Here is an 18,833-nt window from a genome sequence, read left to right as displayed (position 1 = left end):
CATGTTGACAACTTGGCTTTAGTTGGATAACACTGACCACAATATCTTCTCCCCTCCCACCCCCTCCAGTGAGACCCTTGAATGGTAGGAAACAATTTCTCTTTTTTAGCGTTGGGTAAACATGTGTAATTAGCCTTGTACTTATCTCCATTAGTATCATTAGACTTGAAAACCCAGTTTAATCTGGATTCTGCTCTCTTCTCAATGTCAGCCTGTTTCTGGACCAGTACAGAGCCAGCCTTGTTGATGCAATAAAGAGATTACTCCAGCCCAGGGTAAGTATGTTTCTATTTTCTCCTGAACACTGGCTACAGAATAATTAGTCTGTGTACAAAGATGGAGAGAGTAATGGAATGGCAGGATTAATGTCATGTAATACTTTAATACTTATTATGTCCAACTTCAATTGGGTCTTCTGATCTATTAGATTCTTTCCTAATCATAACTAGGAAACTTCGTACCCTTGGCCTTCTGATAAGAAACACAGTGGGTAGTAAAATAAATGCAACCGCTTCAAAGATAGTGTGAGATTATTTTTATCAAAGAATTCCTTGAGTCTTTTCCTTTGATAACAATATCTTCATATTAAAGTTGAAGTATGATATTGAAAGTTTTCTGTTGACTTCTGTCATTTTTAATTCCTTCAATGGCAACCTTTCTCGTTGGTTATTTATTTATTGCAAAAGAATACTTTTTTCTTTTTATTTCTGTTTATATTAAAGAAAAGGACTTCAGATGAATCTGTATATTAATAGTTCTTTGCTTTAAAAGGAAGCCATTATTTACATATTATAAACATTAGGTCACAATGAAACCAAGCATGGCATAAAAGATTGTGCACATTTTTACATTTATATATCCATTTATGCCTGTGAGTAAATTACAGAGTTTGTATCCACTCTTATTTTGTTGGACTGTTAAACTAAGCTGGGAGGTCCTGCAGCCTAAACGGAGAGTTAATATACATCTATTTAAAGTAAGAAAACGAGTTTAAAGCTCATGCATTAAAAAAAAAAAAAAAACCTTCTAACTATGTAAGACTCTTGCTGTGCCATAGGAATTTAAAATAGGTTAACAATATTAATATAGTCGAAGATAGGAACGCATATTTATCTGAGAACGCTGAAGTGTGTGTGTGTTTCTGAAGTATTTTTTTTTAAAGGTCCGCTCTAGTCTTCTGACTCAGTGAGACTTACAGACCAATACCTTTCAACCTTTCTTTTATATCTTTATCATAACCTTCAGTTGTTCCCAGAGCAATCTGATAATCATCCTTTGCCGTACACTGTTGCTTTTTATTTTTCTATCTCTATGTAGCTCAGAAACTTAAAATAGGTCCCTTGGAGGAGTAGCCATAGCTTCCTAAGTGATAGTCAGTCCAATTCAATTGGCTTCCTCAGTTCCCCCTGTGAACTGGGCAGCAGATCTTGAGGCAAGGAAGGGGCATGTTCCAAGCTATTGATGGCCACTGCATGGCCACCCAAGTTGATGACCAAAGAAGGAATTTTGGGTGTCTGCATCCCCCCGACCCCTGTTGGCCTTGGGTGATTCTTGTGGGCATTTGCAAGACCAGGATTTTCAGGGATGGCTCAAGGTTCTTGAATATGAAAGCCTCTATGAAAATGTATCATACATAAATATAATGCTTTCAAGGACTCCGGATCTCACACTGCACAAACAGTACTTCACTCATCACCAATACCCCTTCAAAGCCCATTTGTGGCAAATACTCCATTTTGCAGCAGATTTGCATGATTTACCTAGGATCCACTGTAAATCATTTGCATGATTTACAATAGAAAAGTGCCTAAGCTATGAATAGATCTAAACGCAGATTGGACTGGAATCCAGCAGCTCTTCTGTACCCTCTAATAAACCCTGAACACGCTCCCTCTGTCTGAAGTGTGGCCACACGCGGCAGCCCCCTCTGAGCAAGGACAGCAGCCCTCCTACGGACAGCTGATACTCACCCTTATCCTAGAGAAGGTTGGGGCAGGGCCCTAGGTGAGGTGGCACTTATTCCTGCTATGTGAGGAACAATGAGGCCAAGTCAGAGGGGTTCACACTAACCTGTACCATTAGAATGGCAGTGGGGGGGCCTCACTTAGGCCCCTCTTGGAATGGCTGATACCCAAGGCTGCCAGGTATTCTAGCCTAAAATGTAAGGAGCCCACCACCAGAGGGGAATCCCAGTTGTGGATGGCACATGGACTTACCAAAATTACCACCCAGGAACCTCATCCCCATCAAGAGGTCTGGGGAGGTGAGCACTTGTCCTCCCTGAGCCTCCACCCAGATGGACCACAGAAGGATCATGTGGGCTTGCCAGTGAAGAGCCCAGTCCCACATCCTGTGCTGATGGGCTAGGAGGCTAGGAGCATGGGAGTAACCAGAGGACAACTGGACTTTTCTTCTTAGCTTTCAGGGCTGGCTGTTTGGCTTCTGGAGGACCTCCCGCTGCTGAGTATACAGTCCAAGACTAAGAAAATGGTCAAGGTTTTATTCCATTACAATTAGAGCTGGTTTTAGTGTTCTTTTGAGCCCAGACAACTCTTCCATGGTTTTGTGGCCCAGAGGCTGAAGGTGTCACAAGAAGCCCACAGAGAAACAACATGGGGGGCTACATAGTGGACCCTGAATTCTTGATGATTCAGTGCAAGATACAGCAAGTTCTCCATGCACTTCCAGCAAATGCAAACACTGCACTTCCAGCAAATGCTTCAAGTTCATAGCGTGGCCCCGGTTTCTGAAGGTCTAGTGTAGCGGGTGGAAAGAGTCGGAAAAATCTGCATACAAACCCCAAGTCTACATTAACTACCTTGCCTCTCTGAGCCTGAGTTTCCTCACCTGTCAAGAGGCAAGACTAATGCCCACCTTGTGGGCTGGTGTGAAATATTTACATATGTAAATCCTTGGTCTGTGCCTGGCTTACAGGAGGTGCTCCTTAAGGGGAGCTGCTTCTCTTTTATTGCTGTAGAACTTATCAAGGTTAATCCACATGAGATGTTTATCCAGGGGGATGCTGGCTTGGCTGATGGGACACCTGAGTTCCAAGCCCAGTGTGGCCCTAACAGGCCCTGGAATCACCTCTTGCTCCATTCTCCCCAAAGAGGGAAAATGAGGGAGTTCACCCGTGCTCTCATAGAGTTCTATCAGCTCTGAAATCCTACATTCTCCTCGCAGAGAGAAGGTATACATGGGCCGTGGAGGCAGAAAGCTTAGGCCCAAATCTGGTCTCTGCCATTGACTGAATTAATGTCTGGAAGTCTCAGTTTCTCATCTGTAAAATGGGGAGTGAAAAAGCCAATGCACTGTAATGCACATGATTGGCTCTGAGTATCTATTCGAGGTTAGCTCTGGTTACTTTGGGAGATACAGACTATGGGGGCCTTTGTTTGTTTGTTTGTTTAGATGGAGTCTCGCTCTGTTGCCCAGGTTGGAGTGTAGTGGTGCAGTCTCGGCTCATTGCAACCTCCACCTCCCGGGTTCAAGCAATTCTCCTGCCTCAGCCTCCTGAGTAGCTGTGATTACATACATGCACCACCACGCCTAGCTAATTTTTATATTTTTGGTAGAGACGGTTTCACCATGTTGATCAGGCTGGTCTTGAACTCCCGACCTCGTGATCTGCCCGCCTTGGCCTCCCAAAGTGCTGGAATTACAGGCATAAGCCACCATGCCCGGCCTTATGGGGGCCTTCTTCCAAGCATTTTCCTGGAGAAATGCTGGTGGGAGGGGAAGACATGATTCTCTTGACTTGGACTTTGAAACTTTCTGCACATAATTGGCACACGGCATCTCCCCTGCACATATATCCTGAACACCTGTAGCAGGCCCTGTACTGGTTCTGGGAGGATTGTCTACCTGGACGAAGATGACACTTTACTACAGAGAGTCCCCACCGAGTGGGGGAGAGTACTCTACATTGGTAAGACAGAAGTAACTGCAAAATGAAGGTTCAAGTGTCAAGCTGTGGGAACAAATGAATTCTGCCATTTAGGGGAGTACGGTTGATTTCTACCTTGAGCAAATCAGTTGTCTGGGGTCAGAGGGTCCAGAAGCAAAGAAAGTAGATGGAGAGGGGGAGTATCCCTGCCTTTCATTTTCTATACTGGAGCTCTGAATGAAAAGAGGTCCCCAGAGAGAGCTTAGCCACCTGGGTGGGCTCCTCGCTTGGCCCAGGGGTGATGTCACATCCCAGGCTGAGCTTAGATCCTCAACCAAACAGCCACCTGTGCCTGAAAAGTCTTTACAGGAGGCCCCAAATTTTAGCAGGGAATGTTTGTTACCACCTGAAATGCAGGCTTTCCTCAACCTGCTGGTCTAAATAAACTGTAAAGATAGTTAACTCCTGTCATAACACTACAAGGGACTCTCCAGCAAACTTAATAGATGAAAACAATAGAATAGGTGTGAAAAAGGAATGAAATCAGCACATTTTATCCATTCCAAGAAGCAATCCCCAACCCCCCCCCCCCCCCCACGGCCCATGTATACCTTCTCTCTGTGAGGAGAATGTAGGATTTCAGAGCTGATAGAACTCTATGAGAGCACGGGTGAACTCCCTCATTTTCCCTCTAGTGAGTGGCTCCTTGTTACTGATGATTGATAGGGTGACTCACTGTCATTGTATTCCTTAAAAGTCCATGACAACAGCAGTGTCCAGTATCAGAGGACCCAAATGTAATTTAAAATACAGGCACAGCAGCCTGCAAGTTGAACTTTCGTCCAGAAATGACAACCAACAAATGGTATCTACTAATATTCCTCTGAAATGGCTTTGGGTACAGGGAGGGGAGCCAAGCCAACCAGACAGGGTGAGTTTACTCAGAGCCAAAGGACAGAATATTGACAGTAATCCAGCTTGTTACCACTGCTAACCAACTGTCAAGAATTCAGAAATATCACTGTAGAATTCACTTAACCTTCTTCAGAAATTGGCCCTAACCGACCACCAGATTCCCAGAGTCCTGCCTATATCCAAGGTGTGCTATCAATGTAAATCATAAACTCTCATATTAGAAAAGCAATTTTTTGTTGGGGGACAGGGTCTCACTCGGTCACCCAGGCTGGAGTACAGTGGCACCATCACCGCTTACTGCAGCCATGAACTCCCAGACTCAGGTGATCCTCCTGCCTCAGCCTCTCAAATAGCTAGGACTACAGGCATGCACCACCATGTCTGGCTAATTTTTGTATTGTTTTAGAGATGGGCTTTCATCATGTTGCCCAGGCTGGTCTTGAACTCCTGGGCTCAAGCAATCCTCCTTGGCCTCCCAAAGTGCTGGGATGACAGGCATAAGCCACTATGCCCAGCCAAGTTCTTTTTGCTGAGAGACTTTCTCATCTTTTTTTTAAAAAAATCTAACATCTCTGCCCACCTCCGTACAAACCACTTTGTTTGCTTGTTTCAAGGAAGTTGCCTTGTATATATGGGATCAGTACTGTGAACTGAAATGATGCTGAGACACTTGGGTTCTTATCTGCTTACTGAGTCAGAGACCCAGCAACTCCTCATCAGTTCTTGGTGAGAAGTTAGCTCCTACGGTTGTAGGATTGCCCTTGACACAAGGGTTGTAGTTTATAGAGAGTCCTCAGATGGTTTTAAGACCCTCAGTGCAGGGGCCCAGCCCTGATAAGTCCTTTTCTAATATCTACCCAGATGCTGTTCAGCATATACAGTACTGTGTGCTTAGCAGAGAATACCAAGACATGAGGTAGAATCTCTGCCCCCAAAGATGTTGCAGTCTGGTTGTGGAGATGTAACAAAAACACAGATAGAACTATAGCAGACACCGTAAAATACAGCCCGGTGCTATTTTTATTTGTTTTGTGAATCTTTCAAATTTACGCCTTCAATAGAATGAGAGATACTCATTCTACTGAAGCACTGAGCTCCCAGGAATTACGATACAATATGGTGGGTGCCAGGAAAGAGGCACCAGGAGAAAGCACCAAGATCGACTGCCTGAGGAAGGTTTCCCTAGAGGCAGTGGTGTCTGACTTTGGTCTTAAATAGTAAGAAGGGCACTTTGAGTCTGTGGAGTAAGAAAAATCATGATGTGTTTTGGGATCAACAGGAAGTTTGCTCTGGCTGGAGTGTAAGAGTGTCTGTGGTTTTGCGGTTAGGGTTGGGGAAGGGCAGGAAGATGAAGTTAAAGAGTTATGAATGGCCATCGAGACCATGCTGGTTAACACGATGAAACCCCGTCTCTACTAAAAAATACAAAAAAACTAGCCAGGTGTGGTGGCAGGCGCCTGTAGTCCCAGCTACTCGGGAGGCTGAGACAGGAGAACGGCGTGAACCCAGAAGGCAGAGCTTGCAGTGAGCGGAGATCGCACCACTGCACTCCAGCCTGGGTGACAGAACGAGACTCCATCTCAAAAAAAAAAAAAAAAAAAAAAAAAAAAAGTTATGAATGGCCAAGAATACTGTGATGAAGAGACCAGCCTCTACTGTATGGCAATGGAGAGCCATTGAAAGTTTTTGAGCAGTGGTGTGGTCAGGTGTACCTTCTAGAAAGATCACTCTGCCCATAGCATAAAGGGTAGATTGGAGTAAGGGAGAGCTTGAAAGCAATGAAGCTCCTCAGAGGTCCAGTGTGGATCAATATCCACTTGGAATCATCCATTTAGGAGTTAGTGAAGACCTGAAAATGGAGAAGAGGACATCGAATGGATATTCCCTGAGAGTTCCATTCAGCAAACATTTATTGAGTGCCTCTCAGATGCCAGTCACTGTGCCAGGCCCCCGGGATAGACTGAGATATGACCTAACCCTGCCCTGGAGGGGCTCACAGTCTAGAGACAAGCAAGGGACGATCACCTGGTGGTGTGTGATTGGCACAGCAGAGGTGTGGGCAACCCTTGGGGGCAGGGAGTGGAGGCGGCTCACTGGGGAGGAGGCACAGTATGGAGGCCAGAGAAGTCAGCAAAGGCATCACAAGGGCAGGGAGTCTAACCTGGGTGCTGAGGGATGAGGAAGACTAACCAGGCAGACAGAGAACTGGAGGTGAGAGAGGCACTCCATCCCAGGGGAGCATGTGCATGTTTGAACACACAGGATACATAAAGGAACAGATGGGGGCTGTGATGAGGTTGGCCTGACTAGAGCCCAAGATGTGTATGAGGGAGTGGCAGGAGATGAGGCTGCGATAAAGGCATGGGGTAGGTCACGCGGGGCTTTGCCTGCCGTCCCAAGAAGGTGGGACCTAAGTCAAGGTTTTCAAACCCTGTTTAAATGGCAGAATGCTTTGGTCAAAACTTTTTAGCCAGCACCCCAATTACAAAACAGGTAAAAATGATACAGCTTTAAACTAAATGTGAGACTGGTACTTCCTCTGTCTTGGTCTTCCTCATCCCTCCAGGCCACCCCTGAAGCAATGCAGAACACAGTTTGAGAACCACCTGCAGCAAATGAAGCAAGTGACAGTGATGCAAGTAGGGGGATGTGGCACTGAGAGGTCTCGAAGGGCAATGCTGTGGTTCCCAAGCTTCCAGCTTTATTTCGAAAGTGACAGATACGGAAGTGCTTGGTACCTAAGAGGTACTCAGCTTGCGTATCTGAGTGTATGTGTATGTGTGTGCTGCATTTGATGGGTACTGCCCTGGGAAGGGCAGGGGTTAGCAGTCAAGAATATTGAGTTTTATTTTGGACAAAATGGATTAAAGGTATTTTCAGAATACCCACATGCAGAGATGTAGTAGGCACTTGAAAATGTAGGTGTGAGCCCTGGGCAGTGGTGAAAGCTATAGTTACAGACTTAGGAGTTATTGGTGTATAGGTGATAGCTGAAGCCATGGACATCAGTACAATTGCCTAGAATTAGATGGAACATGATGAAAAAGTAGGCAGAGCCCTGAGGACCACTGACAATTAAAAGACAGGTCAGAGAAGAGAAGCTACAAAAGGAGACTGAGAGAGACTGAGAGAGATGCCAGGAGAGGAAGCAAGTGAAGGCAGAATTTCAGAAACTAGGTAAAGAAATAGAAAATAGGCTGGACACAGTGGCTCACATCTGTAATCCCAACACTTTGGGAGACCAAGGTGGGAGGATCACTTGAGACCAAGAGTTCAAGAGCAGCCTTGGGCAGCATAACAAGACCTCGTCTTTATAAACGACAACAAAGAAATAGAAACTAAGCATACGCTTAAACATGGAATTGGTATTATTAGTTTGGTTGCCTGGAAATGAAAAAGGAATAAACTAAATGTGAGAATAGTGCTTCCTCTGCCTTGGTCTCCCTCCCCTAATGCATTTTGTTGGCACAGCATATTCCTTTTAAAATAAATCTGCAGCATACCAATTTTTTTCCAGAAGTACAATCCCTTTAATATATAAGTATAGATTAGTCTAGCAAAATAACAACAACTGAGCTCACAAGGTAAACAGTATCACTGTTGTTTAGTGGAACTTCTTCCTCTTCTCTCCAGAAATAAATGAATTCTCTGAAATTTCTGCTCATCAGTCAAAGTGTTACATTCAATTGAGTATTCATTCTGAGTTTAAAATAATTCTGCAATGGAATGCTTAGAAAGTTGTGCTTTGGCAAATTGAAAATAATTTTTCTAAAGTGATGAGCTAATTTGAAATCCATATTCCTTTTCTTGTTTTGATTTGTGCAGCTGAAATTGTAAAGCATATTCCTCTGATTGTACTGTTCCACCTGTGACGTGTTCTCTCCCCTGGGGATACTGGGGTCTTCTAAAACCATTCATTATGGGGAGGGGGAGATGCTGGCACGGCTCAGTGAATGAATGGATGATGGGCTATTTTCCATCCTAACTATTAGTCCACATCTTAAAGGTGTCTGTATTCAATGAACTGAAAAAGAAAACAAACTCCCGAGTAGTTAGAGATTAAAACTACTGCCCAGTCTTTCTCTTTCTCGTGGGTACAGTGTTGTGCACAGAACGCTGCTCTCTAAAACCCCATCATAGCAGCTGACTCTGTAAAAGCTTCTTGGGAAAATCTTTTCAAATGAATAAGCAATAGAACATGGCTTTTGAATTCCCAAAATCTCAAATTTTTTAGATTACTCAACTTCTGGATTTAGTTCAGTGTCTCATCAAATATTGACTCGAGTGCTTACTATGTGCTAGGCACTGAGAAAATGTAGTGAATAAAACATTAGAAGATCCTGTTGTCATGGAGTATGCATTCCAGCCAGAGAAGACAGGGCAATAACAAACAAGGATACAGTGTGTGTCCCTGGTGATAAGTGCTAAGAACAAAAATGAAGCCCAGCGAGGGACTGGAGAGTGATGGGACAGGGGCTGCGTTCTGGACAGGGTGGTTAGGGAAGGACAGGCAAACTGAGAGCTGAAGGAAGAAAGGGATGTTTAGGCAGAGAGTGCTGTCACATGCTTAGCTGCTGTCCCTTACAGCTCACCCCAACCAAGGCATGTGGAGATGCATTGCTTTGTCAATGCAAGGATCAGTCCAACCTAGAACCCTGTAGCCTTGTGAACATGATGATATGCAGCTTAGACAATAGCTGTTAAAAACCGACTCTTCAGGTGTTACTGTGAGACAATTTTTTGCAGGTGACTTTTAAATAAAACAGCTTCCATTATTCAAAAATCCAGAATGGCAACCAGCTCTTAGAAATGACTAAAATGGGCCGGGCGCGGTGGCTCAAGCCTGTAATCCCAGCACTTTGGGAGGCCGAGACGGGCGGATCACGAGGTCAGGAGATCGAGACCATCCTGGCTAACGCAGTGAAACCCCGTCTCTACTAAAAAATACAAAAAAAAAAAAAAATAGCCGGGCGAGGTGGCGGGCGCCTGTAGTCCCAGCTACTCGGGAGGCTGAGGCAGGAGAATGGCGTAAACCCGGGAGGCGGAGCTTGCAGTGAGCTGAGATCCGGCCACTACACTCCAGCCCGGGCGACAGCGCGAGACTCCCTCTCAAAAAAAAAAAAAAAAAAAAAAAGAAATGACTAAAATGACCTACCAGCATTCCCTGTTGTTGTCGTTTTTTTTTTCTAATGGAGACTTCTGCTGTCCTGCTGAGACCGTGTATTATATCTAGTTTCACATAAAAATGAATTTTTGCTGCTAAGTTTGAAAACTGCCTGAAAATAGCAATTAATATTGAAAAAGCTGACAGAACCTTAAGTGTAGTGGCATGATTGGTGCTGCTATAATTATGTGCCTGCGTGTGTACAGGCCGATGTAAACACAGTATAAAAACACACTTGATGCCCAGGACAGTGTAGCCGCATATTTTCTTACAGGTAAGTGAGGGCGAAGGGGAGAGGGAGAGAGGATTGATAGAATTTTTAGAGCACTGTTAGGTGGTGTAGAGCTTTCTAATCTTACATCAGTATAATCTTTCTGATTATTTTCACATTCTGCATTTGATCCTCACAATTTGTTGGGGGGGAAATGGCAGGGCAGGCTTTGTTCTTCCCATTTGATGGATGAGATAACTCAGTGGATCAGTGAGGATGGGTTAAGGTTCTTATCTACAAAATGGAGAGATTGGACTACATTATCTCCAAGGTTCCCTCTAACTCAAAAGTTCTATGATGATTTTCAGATTGTCCTGAGGTGACACAGCTGTTTAATGGTGGAGACTCCCCTTAAATCCAAAGTCCTTTCTGCCACAGTTCCTCCTTATATTCTTCAAACCCTTCACTGCATGTTAAGTCATCTGTAAAATGCAATGTCTACTGTACAGGGTTGTTGAGAAGATCGTTGAGGGGATTAAAGGGAGGACTTGTGAAGCACCTAGCACAGTGGTAGCTATCATTATCATTGTCATCACTGTTACTAATAAGGAGACATGTAATTAGTGGAGAGAGCATTGGTGCTGGGGCTTCTGATCATTCACTGACAGAGTTGATAATACCTACAACACAGGGTGGTTCAAAGACTAAAGGAGGGTTGGGTGTGGTGGCTCACACCTGTAATCCCAGCACTTTGGGAGGCCGAGGTGGGCAGACCACCTGAGGTCAGGAGTTCGACACCAGCCTGGCCAACATGGCGAAACCCCATCTCTACTAAAAATACAAAAAAAAAAAAAAAAAAATTAGCCAGGCGTGGTGGACTGTGCCTGTAATTCCAGCTACTCAGGAGGCTGAGGCAAGAGAATCACTTGAACCCAGGAGGCAGAGGTTCCAGTGAGCCAAGATCACGCCACTGCACTCCAGCCTGGGTGACAGAGTGGGACTCTGTCTCCAAAAAAAAAGTCTAAACGAGATGATGTTTATATGAATGCCTAGCCCAGTGTCTGACTACACTATACCTACAACATAGGGTGGCTTAAAGACTAAAGAAGAGGATATTTATATGAATGCCCAGTGTCTGACTACCAGGTGCTCAAGAAATGGCTGGCTGGTGTGAATGATAAACCACCTTTCATAAGAAACTCAGATATATTTTCATGATTCCCTCAAAACCTAAAGAGGCATTTCACAGAGGTGAAGTGTAACCTTGAGAGTAACAGAAGCATATAGCCATCTTTATTTACAAAAAAAGAAAAAGAAAGAATATTCTGAAGTTTGGCCATTCTGTACACATCTGAGAGGGAGGAAAAATCCACGTGTGTCCAATAGTTAGCAAATGGTCATTGTGAAGTTTCATGTCAGATGGTCTTCTGAAATCCAGTACATACTTTATTCAGGTCCTCCCATTCTCCCCACTGCAACAATCACATAAGATTGTGTGGATTATTTAGAAAAGCCTGTTTACCCTCATTATACCACTTTCTTTGAAAAGCAATCATGTGAATACTATGGGGAACTGCTTTGCTATAGTGATGACCATTATGAAGGATTCAATAAAGTTGGAAACCAAGATCCTGGAGCCTATCTCTGACAGCATGGTCACAGAAAAGGCTAGGGGCAGGACTGAAATGTGAAAACTCTCCAAGAGAAATTATGGTTACTTGTCTTTATGAAGGATTTCTTGGTACTGAATTTTCAGGGCACAATAAACTAGCAGATGTAAGCATCTGTTGTCACATGCCCCGGGACTGTGTTGGGGAAGTGTTGGCATGTGCTAAGGAGTCACAAGGTGAGTGGCATTGCCCTGAACCAGTTATTCTAAAATCTAGTCAATGGCTTAACCCTTGACTTGGCTTGACCCATTGGACCTGAGACAATGCATATTGTTCGGAACACCAGCTTTCAACCACATTTTGTTTTTTAAAAGCATTATTTGAAAAAGATAAAACACAGAAACTGGCCATTTGGATGTGAAATCTATTTTTTTTTTCTTATTTGATATATATCTCTCCTGGAAATTTTTCTCATTGTGAATGCCCATCCTGCGTAGACATCTCAAGAACAATCGAGTTTTTCTACTTGACGGCAGTACATTAAATGCTTTGACCAATGTCTGTTATGTTTGGTTACCTTCCAGTTTTAAAATGTGTGAATTTCCTTTTTACTGTTCTAGGGGAAAGCAATGGTATTTGCCCCACGCCGAGGGAATACTTTAAACCAGTTTTGCAATCTAGCTGAAAAAGCTGGTTTCTCTATCCAAAGACATGAAAATTATGATGAACACATTTCAAACTTCCACTCCAAGGTTAGTTTTCTGCTTGTGTTAGATAACACTTTAATCCGCATTGCATTTTGAAGAGATCATGGTCTTTTTGGCAGGTAACCTAAATATTTGATTAAAGTACTCCTTAGGTGTGTTGCTTCTGAACAGCTATTTGTATCTGATTATTTTGTGTGGTAAAGCCATCTTTTATCTTTGCATGTCTAGAAGGATTTTACAGAAACCGTTCCTGTTTACTCCTTTCTCTGAAACAAACTAATCTTTTCATTCATAATAGACTAATTTGTAGGATGCAAGGGGAGGTGACATAGAATGAATGATAAACATGCATTTATATTTTAATGAAAAACCTTCAGCTTTTAAGTAGGTTAAATGCTTAGCTGCACTGAAATAAATAGAAGGTGAATGTCTAATTGTATCATGTTAGACTATAAATCTTTATCTCTGTTTGCTTTATAGCTGGGTCAGTTGGCAGTTTGAGACTGTTAAATCTCATACAGAATTTCACAGTTGTGGGGTTATATGTCAGATCGAGGCGCTACAAGATTTAGGTCAAAAGCACTTATCTGAGAGTGATTTCTAAGCCTGCTTACATAAAGCAATGTTATCAGCCTTTTTATTATTTATAGGTATAGAGCAATATAGGACACTGAGAGGCGAGTATTTCACTGAAAACTTTTTAGGATTCTCACGTTTGCTAATACATATCACAGTGACTAGTATAATATGTATTATTTCAGTAATTTTGTGCCTTACGGATATCTCCCTTCACTGAGCTAGTCTGACCTTGGCAAGAGACTTTAACTTGTCATGATTTCACAAGTTGTAACTGCAGAAAAATAAAGGCCTGACCTTAATTTTCTCCTGGGACAATGTGAACAGCATCCTTTATTGCCCAGGACTATAATATAATGTAGAAGTGAGTTGGCTTTTGGAAAAATATATGCAAAATTAATCTGATCTTCCAAGCAAGAGAAAGAAATTCTCACTTTCTGGAAATGAACTTATTTATTTGAATCTTTAAGGTTCCATTTAGTCTCTGGGGGAAAATGGTGCTTTGTGAACTGAAAGAGTTAAATCACGTCCTCTCGCTGGTGGAGTCAGGCCCGTTGCTCACAATCAGAAAATAAAAACAGAACGGTATGTGATTCAGATCTTAGCGGCCTAGAATGATGTTTTCCCCTTTTCAACCCCTCCCCCTAAAAAAAGCGGGGCTTTACCTGGTAGGGAAAGGGTCCCTCCTGGCTCCCTGGACTCCTCCACCCAAAGGAATAATGTGGCTTTCTCTCCAGGGTCGGGCTGGAACTACAAGGATCAGCTGACAGCTGCTTCAATGTCGTGCCATTCACTTTCCCCCTAGAACAACAAATGCTTTTAGTTTCCCAGTGACAGCTCAGGAGAGCAAAGGCGTGGGTTTCTCCACCAGCAAAGATGTCCAGCATTGTGCCTGATACCCTCTGTCTCCTCCCTGAAAGATCTGAGAAGTGTTGGGACATGCCAGGCACGCCCATCTCTCCTTTGTCTAGAACTTTAGAGTGTTAGCGCCTGGTGGCCAGCACACCTCCTCTTTTTATTTCCAACGTTGTACACTACCCCTGCTAAGCGAAGCACATACATCTGGTCATAATTGCTGAAAAGTCAAATTCACAGTTTGCTGACATTGGTACATCGGTCTAAGAAATAGTTCTCTTCATTGTTGGGGGTGGGGAGAGTGTAGAACCCTTGGAGAATATTCTGCAGAGGTGGCATATCCTGGATAAAAGGTATAAACGGGCGCCCAAGATATATATATTTTTAATAACGAGAGCTGTTTCAGCTGGTGTGGTATTCTGCTTCCAGCAAAAGAATGCCTCTGGTCCCTCCTGTGCCTGCTTCAACAGCAGGGATACTGTGTGCTGACCGGGCTGGCACGTGCAGTTGTGCTCCTTTGCAGGAGAAGGAGCTCGCCCAGAGGCTGGAGCAGTGAGCCGCGGGCCACGCTGGAGGGAGCGGGCAGCGTCGCTGCTCCTCGCCCAGCCCCATGCCCTGCAGCAGGGCGCGAAGGCGGAGGCCCAAGGCAGCACCCCTGCCCACTCCAGCCTTGCCCGCCCGCCCGGGGCTCCGGGACGCGGCCGCCGGGAGCCTCCACCCTGGCGGCTTTTGTTGGCCGCGTGCTAATAGCCAGGGCTTAAAAGTTTTCCATCTTGAGCGGCAATCAGCTTTCTTCCTCTCCATCTCTGGCCAAAGCCCCCTCGTCCCTGGGACGCGCTGCTCCCCAATGGAGGAGCGGCGTTTTCCTTCAGGCTGCGTGTTATCCTCTTAGCCCTACTGTGTTGGAATAGAGCGTAACCAGCTGGAGGACTGTAAGACGCCTGATAATGCCGCTCTTTTCCGCTGTCCCGTCTTAATCTTGTTACACAAATGGTCGTGAAGAGATTCATGAATTTTAATTTTGCCCTCTGCATTAGTGCCTCGCGTCACTCATACACAGCTGCCTTCGAAGCCGAGTTTTTCACTCCTCCTCTTACAACAGGGGAAAAAATTAGTTACTTGGCAGTAGTGCAAGGTAAAAAAAAAAAAAAAATCTACAGATTTAGGCAACCACCCATGAAGCTGATTAACAGTCAGTGATCAGGAGGAACAGCTTTGCCTCTTAAACTTTTCACCTCTCATTGTTAACTGTGAAATTTTATTTCCGTTAAAAAGCAAGCCTGTAATCAAAACGGTGCCATTCTGCACTTTTCTGCCAGTGCTTTTGTTAAACTGTGCCCACACCATGCAGCCAGTGTGCTCAGGAACCAGGCAGCCAAAGGTGTAGTATGTTTTAAAAATATTGCTTTTCAGTCCATCCTTGCAAGGGGAGAAAAATAAAACACTTCCCTCTCCTCCCCAGCCTTTTGGTCTCCTCAGGGCTGAGAATGAAATTCATTGCCCTCATAGTGTGGTTCAAAACCTTTCGGATAGTTAGATAGCAAATCGTTTTGTAAGGTAGAGATGTGACTTCGAGATTACAGCTGGCTTGATGCTAGTTGGTAAAAATACTCTCATTCATGCAAATGTTCTTTGAAATATAATTTTACATGCCGTGGTTTTTTTTTTTTTTAAACTTTCGCAAAACCACCCTGAAGTGTTTTTCTGTATTTTTGTACATTGCTCTGAAAATAGGCTTGGGCTGGGCTGTGAAGTCAGTACATTGTGTTAAAAACACGGCCATATTGCACTTCTCCTTATCTATTCAAAATGCCACATTACAAGTGGCTGGTGCTTATAATCTGTGTGGTGTGCTGTTGATAATTGTGGATACTGTAAAGGGTAAACAGTCTGAACTCCACTCCTGCTGCTGCTGTTCACACCGTAGTAAGGCTGAGCGTGTTACATCCAATTATGAAGTAAAGCATAATGCTACTAATAGCAGCTATATAATTTAGTTTAGTCCTCAAAGACCCTGTTTTAACCTATGAAATTGAAAAATTGTTTTATTCATGATTTGCTTTTTGTTCATTTTCTTTCAAGGTGCCTTTTGATATTTGTTAAAATCGTAATTATTAATTGGGCAAGGAAGTACAGCCTGGGTAAATGGAATTATTCTTAAAGCTCATAACATTCCCCCATCGAAGCAAGTATTGGCTAAGCGCTTTGTGTGTGCTCAAGTACCCTCACGTAACAGACTTGCTTGATTCCGAAATGATCTGGGGCTGGGTTATAGTGTTGCCTTTGAGGGTTGTCAGCTCTTCCCCATTGTGGAAAGGTCTCACAGGCAAGACGCGGCTGGCCCCTGGCCCCTTTCAGCAACGAAGCCTCTGCTTTGGCCTCCAGAGGTCAGCACAGAATCCAAGTTAAAAGTGATTTCTAACCCATATTTACAGAAGAATTATTTATCCCACATATTACCTCAGGGACTTTATAAAGAGCTCATTTGAGTCTCTGTATATTAGTGCATTGTGAGTGAGTAGGTCAGCTGACTGCCACTGAGTAATCAACTTTCCCTTATCCCCAATCCCTGAGGAAAGAATTGAGCTAGCTTGGCCCTCTCTTCCCTCTATAAAATACTTCAGTGGGCTCCCTCTATCACTAGGGCAACTGGCAACAAAGGTATGTACAGTTGGGAAGTCCCGGTCAGTGGGTATGGACGGGGAAGTTGGTGAAGCCATTTTCTCGGCATTTTCTAAAATTAGACTAAATAGTAAGGTTGGAGGACCTGTGTTTAGGCTTAACACTCTCACTACTTTGGTAGCAGCAAAAATCCACAAGGATCTTTCTAAATAGACAACAAATCATCTGTACACAGAACAAACTCCATCTAAGAAAACAGAATGAAGTCACCTCAGTGACTGTACCCCCGTCAGTTCTTGGGAGAGTGGATTAGAAAGTAAAGGCTGAATTAGCTTTACGTTCCCCAGCGGAAAAGGGGAAGTGGGCTCATGACTCCTGTCCTTAATAGTGACAGTCTGTCCATGTCACGGTTTGGGAATATGATTCAGAAGGAACGTGCACTTCGAAAAGATTCAAGTTAACATGCCCCAGAGGGACCACCCTGGGAGAGTGTGATGTTGAGGCCATTCATTTTGCTTTAGGGTGGGTGGGGTGGGTGGTGTTTGACTAATTTAAACAATAAAGGAATTGGCTCCATGTATAATTAAAAGAAATATTTTTTATTATTATAATCTAAAAAGGAGTTAATTGGCTCATGAATTCCAACTTCAAAAATATTAATTTTGTCTTTATAAATAGCAAATTATTAGTTGCTAGGATAAATGTAAATATAACTTTAAAACTATTCCAGCTGAATGAAGAAAAAGTGTACTTTAGACGTGAGAAACCTGACTGGATTTTAAAATCACAGAAAGATCCTCAGAACCTCCCTGCGCAGTATCGACAGGAATGTCACTAGTCTAATTGTTGGAATATGTTCTCCTCAGAGAAAAGAATTTTTGAGTGACTTATTATTAATGTTAAAACCCCTAAGAAGCACCTGGAGAGCCTTTGCAGTGTCTTGGGCCCCACAAGCCTTTGCCTGTGCCCAGATGTTGCCACAGACTCCAGGCAGTGATGTGAAATGCCCACCTGCCTGAATAGTGTGGCATTGGTCAGAGGCAGAGGGTACAGAGAGCAGAAACTTCTGTGTCAAATGACCACTCAGGTGACGATGAATGAGCCCCAGCTCTGCCTTCAGTTAAGTGCCTCACAGTTTATAGAGGTCAAAATGCAGCTGGGGTATTTATGAAAGAACGCCCTACCCACCCCCACCAAAAACAATCCCCATATTAATGTATAGAATTGTGACACTAGTGCCACTGAGAACAACTTTGAGTTGCTTTTCTGTGATTTATTTTTCCAGAACTATATATTTTGGTGTAAAAGTCATGATACTCAACATGAATAATGACTGGTAAAGATCCCTAATTGGAGTCCCCTTACCTTTTTTCTTCCCATTATTGTTTTCAGTTGAAAAAGGAAAACCCGGACATATATGAAGAAAACCTTCATTACCCGCTTCTGCTTCTTTTAACCAAACACGGATAGAAGATTAAGCTTCTCAAAGACGAAGAAAAATATCAAGTGCACAGGGAATATTTTTACAAAAACAGCAATCTGTAATGGGTATAATCGCCTGCCTGCCCCCTTTGCAGCATTTCACGTGTGGGCTATGGCCTCCACCTGTCCTCACCCACGTTATTCCCCAGCTGCCCTCTCCAGCTCCCTCCCTGCCTCTTTTTACACTCTGCTTGTTGCTCTTCCTGCCCTAAACCTTTGTTTGTCTTTAAATATGTATAAGCTGCCTATCTGTGACTTGAATTTGACTGGTGAACGACCTATTTTTCCCTCTAATTGAGAGAGAATTTCTTTTGATAATACCCATCCCTCCTTAAATTTTTTTTTTTTTTTTTTTTTTTTTTGGTCTTTGTTCTGTTTTGGTGGTGGTAGTTTTTAATCAGTAAACCCAGCAAATATCATGATTCTTTCCTGGTTAAAAAAAATAAAGCATATCTTTTTATCTCCCTCCAATTAATTGTATTAAATCTGCCATCCCGTTCTCTATCCCTCTCTCTCCTTCTTTTTTTCCTTTTAAACAGTATGTTTTTTTTCCCTATAGATGTATAAGAAATGACTACATCAGCCCAAAGCCTCATAAACTGACCGTTTGTCCTCTGGACACAATAGCGTGGCCAGCCCTCTGCTCCTCCTCCCCAATTATGTGTGATTAGTCTCAGTGTGCTGTGTCAAGGAGGGGGAGTGTGCTGAGTGCTTATTATCTGTTTAGGTACAAGAAGAGCACATTTAGGCTCTGACTATGAATGAAAAGTGAGCCTTTATCAGGGCTTAAATCTGACTGCTGCTG

At 43.5% G+C, this 18,833-nt stretch overlaps 1 protein-coding gene across 1 annotated transcript in view; it reads left to right on the top strand.

The window, feature by feature from the left end:
- CAMKMT (calmodulin-lysine N-methyltransferase) overlaps positions 1-18,499 on the top strand; it is a 408,960-nt gene extending 390,461 nt beyond the window's left edge. Inside the window, exons 9-11 of the mRNA XM_050754107.1 lie at positions 212-275; positions 12,407-12,538; positions 17,939-18,499. Coding sequence (XP_050610064.1) covers positions 212-275; positions 12,407-12,538; positions 17,939-18,016 — 274 coding nt within the window. The 3' untranslated portion in view covers positions 18,017-18,499. The remainder of the gene's footprint in view (positions 1-211; positions 276-12,406; positions 12,539-17,938) is intronic.
- Positions 18,500-18,833: the final 334 nt, after the last annotated feature.

This window comes from Macaca thibetana, chromosome 13, assembly GCF_024542745.1.
Source record: "Macaca thibetana thibetana isolate TM-01 chromosome 13, ASM2454274v1, whole genome shotgun sequence".
NCBI lineage: Eukaryota > Metazoa > Chordata > Mammalia > Primates > Cercopithecidae > Macaca > Macaca thibetana.
Note: the sequence above shows the minus strand (reverse complement) of the source record. Positions and strands in the feature narration are given on the sequence as shown.